This window comes from Martes martes (genome assembly GCF_963455335.1).
Source record: "Martes martes genome assembly, chromosome: 11".
In the NCBI taxonomy this organism is placed as follows: Eukaryota; Metazoa; Chordata; class Mammalia; order Carnivora; family Mustelidae; genus Martes; species Martes martes.
The window spans coordinates 63,597,218-63,603,217 of record NC_137899.1 but is presented as its reverse complement, the minus strand read 5'-3'; the positions used below and the strand labels follow the sequence as shown (position 1 = coordinate 63,603,217).

Genomic DNA, 6,000 nt, shown 5'->3' with positions numbered 1-6,000 from the left:
GGGGTTCCGACGCTGTCTTCTCCATGGCAGTTGTCAATGTTGAAGTTATCTTGTTGGTTGTACTTCTTTTCTGTGCTCTCCATCCAGCTCTTTATGAGTCGAATGTCTGTCTTGTTTACAACTGTCTCCAGCATTCGAGGATCTCCTGGGTCATGGTGGGAGCTTCATCAATGCTTCCAGGGACCGACCGCCTCAGGCCATTGGACAGGCTGGCCCTTCTGAGCCCTGGATTTTCTTTCCCTCTTCTGTTGTCACTTCCTCACCCAGGCCCTCCTGACAGCTTGATCTCAGTCAGATTCCCTGCTATGTTCTCTTTCATAAAACCCTGTGATTTCCCTCAAATCTCTTTCACAGTTTTCAAATCCATATGTCTTTATGTGTCCACATTCTATCTTACCCAGTAGACTCTATGTTTGTGCAGGGCAAAGACTGTCTATCATTTGTATCTAGAGATATGCATACATATTTTGGCCCCCATGTATTCTCTGTGCCAGGCATATAGTAGGTGCTCACTTATTCTGTATTGAATAAATATTGAAATATTGAGTTTCTCCTGGGCTGAAACACAGAGTAGAATATTTTTAAAAATAGCTGAAGCAGGTTGACAGACACTTCTGGGGGGCAATTTAGATTTCCTTGTCTGGCTGGAATGTGCTCTTACACTTTGCAGGAAGGTCATCAAAACCACTCTTATCTAAAGGAAGACATTTTTACCCTTATCTCCAATAGGACAATTTGACAAGGGGTCTGGGCCTGACTCTGCCCCAGCTGGAGGAGACATCCTGGTGCTGCTCTCCAAGGTGGGTGAAGAGAAGGCAGGTAAATGGGTCACCCTTGAGCTGAGAGCCTGCTGGCTATCTCGCGAAGGAAAGGCAACCTGGGGGGCCATGGCTGGGTGGACTTTAGCACATGAAGTCTGGCCATTCTTTTCTTCTGTCCAGTTACAGTCATGCAGGTTTGGATAGTGCTCAGTTTGTTCCTCTGTGAGAAGCTCAAAGTGCTAAATGGAAGATAAGAACAAAAAGAGTGGGCATCTTACCATATTTTCACCAAACAGATAAGCCAGACTTGTGGGAAAGATGTTCCTGGGTGAGGAATTCTCTAGAGTGGACTCTGTGAGCTGGCAGCAAATTCTGGCAGTGGCTAAGCCATACTAACTCAAAGTGTTTCTTATTCTCATTGGGAAAATGGCCAATAATAATAATTATTATTAATATGTATTGCTTATTTACAGGGCAGGAGGAAAGACTGACGTAGCAATTAGATGACCTGAGTTCTAATCCTCAATTGCCATCAATTAGCCATGTGGCCTTGAGCAAAGACTTCACTTTCTTTATACTTAAAATGAAGGGGTTGGCACATAATCCTAGAATCTGCAAGGATCACACAGTCAGGTTTCTGATCTAATGCATCTCTCCAGCGGTCTGCAGGATGGAGTCAAGTGTCCACCCCCCACCCCCTCCGCCGCCCCGTACCAATAGAATCTCGTCTTTGATCTGCTGAGCCCGGTCTCCAAACTGAAACGCCAGCTCCTCCACCTGCTGCTGCAGGGCCCAGCGGAGAGTCTGCAGCTGTTCGGCCTCCTGCCTGCAGTTAAAGAAGAGAGATTGACCCCATTTCCCATCATCTCCAGGCTCCAAGCTCAGTCCTTCATCATCCCCCTCAAAAGATAGGTCACTCCTCTGACATCTCTTACAAGGGACCGTCACCTTCTTTATTTGTATCAGATATGGTGTATCACCAGGGCAGGTGTTCTTTCTTTTTTAAACAACTCTATTGCAGAATAATTTGTATACCCAGAGTTTACCTATTTTAACAGTCCACTGCAATGATTTTTAATAAATTTGCCAAGTTGCATCACTCACTACTGGTCAATTTGGGATAGCTTCTATCTGCCCAATAAACACTCCCATGCCCCTTTATGGTTAATCCCTATTTCCACCCCTCAGGCCCAGGCAACAGCTAATCTACTTTTGGGACATACGCTTTTCAGCGATGTGAAAATAATGCAGATTTCCAAAACTCTAATAACCTCCAACACTTACATTTGCATAAGCCCCTTCATATCAATGGAAGATATCCTGCTGGCTATCCCCCATCTTGTCAGCTGACTGCCCATCTTCTGACCTCAAATAGCTTTGGCCTTAAAGAGTAAGTGTTGCTGTCTCACAAATAGCTCTCACAGATTCCTACTGCGAAAGCAAGAACAAGAACAGGAAAGCCAAGGAAAGGGACTCATTTCTCATTAGTCCTGCTCCCTGGTGCTCATCTGTCCTGCCCTGATTACATTTCCTTGCTTCAGGTGTGTGGGCTCGACTTACTTTTATGACTCTCTTCGATAATTACCTTTCTTCCTCTGACATGTCCCTGCAAAAGAGTGCCTGCTGTCCTGTAAGGTGCTGTTCAATTTCCTCCAAATGCTCCTGGAAACTCTGGCACACCATCTTCATCACTTCCATCTCCTGGACTGTGCACTGAGAACAATTAGAAAGAGCTGAAAAGGAAGTCCTTTCTGATTCACAGCAAGAGCTCACGACGGTGGAGCCTGCCTGCCCCCCCCGCCCCCCCGCCCCGGGGCTCCCTTGTCTGCAGTGAAGCCCCATCGCTAAGGCAGGGGAAAGACTAGATGGAAAGCCCAGCCTCTGGCTTCTCTGGGTGAGCAGAGGCAATATTTGCCTGGGACAGAAGGGCAGCAGTTGGTTGTTGATTGGCTTTTGGAGACATCATGTCCCGGAGACAGGACGGCTGTCTGAAGAACTAGGTGATGTCAGGGTACAAGGACACAGATAAGGAAATCAGGGGGAAAGTGTTGGAGAGATGGCTTGTGCTTAGGAAAGCTGAGTCCTGTTAAATCTTGTTTAACGTGGGCGTTGAATATTGCCTCACTCTGAATCTCAGTAACGTTGAACACACCTGTCCCAATGCTATGTGTTTGATTAGATAAAGTCTGCTTAGAATAATATATATATATAATTGATATATATATATATCAATATTATATGATATGTGTGTATGTATGTATGTGTGTGTGTGTGTGTATATATATATATATATATATATATATATATATATATCAGTCTTAGCCCTGCTTGACCACAGGCCCTGGTGGTGAAATCTGCAGGATCAGCTCCATGTGGCTAACAAGCTCACCCACAGTAAGGGAGGCATCAGTTAGGCATCCTACTCTCTTCGTGAATTAGAATCTAGAATTAAACTCTGTCTATGCTCCCCATCCTGCTCCTTATTGTTCCTGATGTGAATGGTTCTTTAATTGTATTTTTAAATTAACATATAATGTATTATTTGTTTCAGGGGTACAGGTCTGTGATTTATCAGCCTTACGCAATTCACAGCACTCACCATAACACATATCCTCCCCAATGTCCATCACTCAGCCACCCATCCCTCTCACCACCCTCCCCTCCAGCAACCCTCGATTTGTTTCCTGAGAGTAAGAGTCTCTTAAGGTTTTTTCTCCTTCTCTGGTTTCGTCTTGTTTCATTTTTCCCTCCCTTCCCCTATGATCCTCTGTCTTGTTTCTCATATTCCTCATATCAGAGAGATCATCTGATAATTGTCTTTCTCTGATTGACTTATTTTGCTTAGCATAATACCCTCTAGTTCCATCCACATCTTTGCAAATGGCAAGATTTCAGTTTTTTATTTGATGGCTGCATAGTATTCCATTGTATAGATACACCACATTTTCTTTATCCATTCATCTGTAAATCGTTCTTTAAATTGTTCTTAAATTTCTCTGTGTGACTCTGCCTCTGCCGTGGTGTCCTAATTTATATATCTTCCGGAAGCCCCTAAGTCCAGTCCATTTGTTGAGAACCTGATGATTTGCTGAGTTCTTACTAGCTATCCGCCTTCTTTTCCAGCCCAGGTTGGATCATGCTTTGAACAGATGCATGAAGGTGACTGGGTGGCTCAGTCGCTTAAGCATCTGATCCCAGGAGCCTGAGATCCCAGGAACCTGAGATCAAGTCCCATATGAGGGTCTCTGTTCTGCAGGGAGTCTGTTTCTCTCTCTGCCCCTCCCACCACTCATTCTCTCACTCTGTCAAATACATACATACATACATACATAAATACATAAATATGCATGATCCAGAACCCCAACATCTCCACCCATCTGACTTTAAGCGACATTAGTGCTTGTTAGACCCTAATGCTTTCTCTACCATGGGTATGGGTTTGGCTCCCCTCCCCACCGCCCAGAGTAGCATAGCAGAGGCTGTTAGTTGCCTGCTCACTGTCTTTTTCCCCTTTATTCACATGAAGAGACTTCTAATATCTTAAGGTAACAATGTGCCTAACAAAAGACATTTCCCAGCATCCCCTGCAGTAGGATGACAATGAGATCAAAGTGGAAAGCATGGAGTGGGGTTTCTGGAAAGTTCTTTAAAGGAAACTAGTTTTCATGGTAGCTGTCTTTCAACCTTATTTTCCTCTTCCTTCCATGGAGACCAGTCTTACAGCTGTGTTAATTCCTCTTAGCCCTGTTTTAAGGAAGTCCTAGATTTCTTACTTTTCTCCCCCAAACCCCATGGCCAAGATCCTTGGAGCTTCATTTCTACTTTTACTGGAATTATCATAATGGAAATACTTTCCTACAAGTGATGTTCTTATACTGAAAACTCCTCATTATTTTGCTCTGAGAGTTTGGTTTGATTCTGTCCCCTAATTTTTATGTATGAATAACATATTTTACATGGCAAAACTCTCTACTTACTTTTGCTTCAGTGTGAGCGCATTTGAACCAGTTAGAGGAGTATTTGAAGTGTTACTGATGTTGGCAAGCATGCTTGAAAGGTGACTACAATTATGGCTCTTGAAACCAGAAAAGATCTTAGAGACCATGAAGGGCTCTTTTTATAGAGAGGTGTTCTGACACAGAATGGCAAACTGACTTGTCCAAGGTCCAAAAGGACAGATTTCAAGCCGGAGTCATATCTTTTCTTCTCAAGATCTAACTGAGTCACAGTAGTGTGCCTGGACACGGGGACAAGCTATTTGTCGCTTAGGACTGAGCTGGCTGAATGGTCCTAGTAGATTTCCTACAGGCCGACCAAACTCTAGGGATGGAAATATGTTGCTCAAGTAGGCTGAGCATTAGAAACATTAAAGTTTACGCTTCATCTAGTTATTCTGGGGTAACTCTTTGTGATTGGAAGGCACAGGGGTCTAGGATTCAGGAATAACTGATAGCTGGTCCAGCAGGGTGTGAGGTCGAAGATTCTGAAGCGCTGCCATCTTCTGGTCATTTGGAAGTACTAAACGTGCATTTCAGTTCTAGAACAGATATAGTAGTTTTCAGAAAAAAGGAAACACCAGGCAAGCAAAAAAAAAAAAAAAAGGCTGTTTGGAACTCTTTCTTCCAATGTAAGTGCTGGGTTATAACCCAAAGTCAATTCAAGGTCTACCTGACTGACCCAAGTCCATTAAAACAAACTTTAACTTCAATAGTAAGAGCAATACCATCAGAAAACATCGAAACGTCACTTTTGAATTGGTTCATCTTATTTTTTAAGCTGTGTATGCTTTTTACTTAAATCTAAATCGTGAACATTATGGAAGAATTTTCTAATATCCAAAAATCTAATTTCCAGTGTTCTTATTTTCTTGTATAGAAAGTATTTTTTAATCACTAAATAATTATGAAGAATTCACATATACATAAGAATTAATCTTAGGGGAATCTGGGTGGCTCAGTGGGTTAAGCCTCTGCCTTCAGCTCAGGTCATGATCTCAGGGTTCTGGGATCAAGCCCCGCATCAGGCTCTCTGCTCAGTGGGGAGCCTGCTTCCCCCTCTCTCTCTGCCTGCTGCTCTGCCTACTTGTGATCTCTGTCTGTCAAATAAATAAATAAAATCTTTAAAAGAAAAAAAGAATTAATCCTATCAACAAACCATGGTGACCCACATGACCACCAAAGTAACATTTACCAGTTAGTCAAGTGAATCTCTGCACTGTTATGCACTCCTCTGTAAGGGG

The 6,000-nt window shown here is 43.2% G+C and overlaps 1 protein-coding gene across 1 annotated transcript in view; it reads right to left on the bottom strand.

The window, feature by feature from the left end:
• Positions 1-694: 694 nt before the first annotated feature.
• The window catches only part of ITPRID1 (ITPR interacting domain containing 1), a gene marked incomplete at its 3' end in the record, with an annotated part of 69,464 nt that continues 64,158 nt past the window's right edge, over positions 695-6,000 (bottom strand). The window contains exons 11-13 of the mRNA XM_080818945.1: positions 2,347-2,474; positions 1,476-1,587; positions 695-1,000 (exon numbers count right to left, since the gene is read on the bottom strand). Coding sequence (XP_080675071.1) covers positions 695-1,000; positions 1,476-1,587; positions 2,347-2,474 — 546 coding nt within the window. The remainder of the gene's footprint in view (positions 1,001-1,475; positions 1,588-2,346; positions 2,475-6,000) is intronic.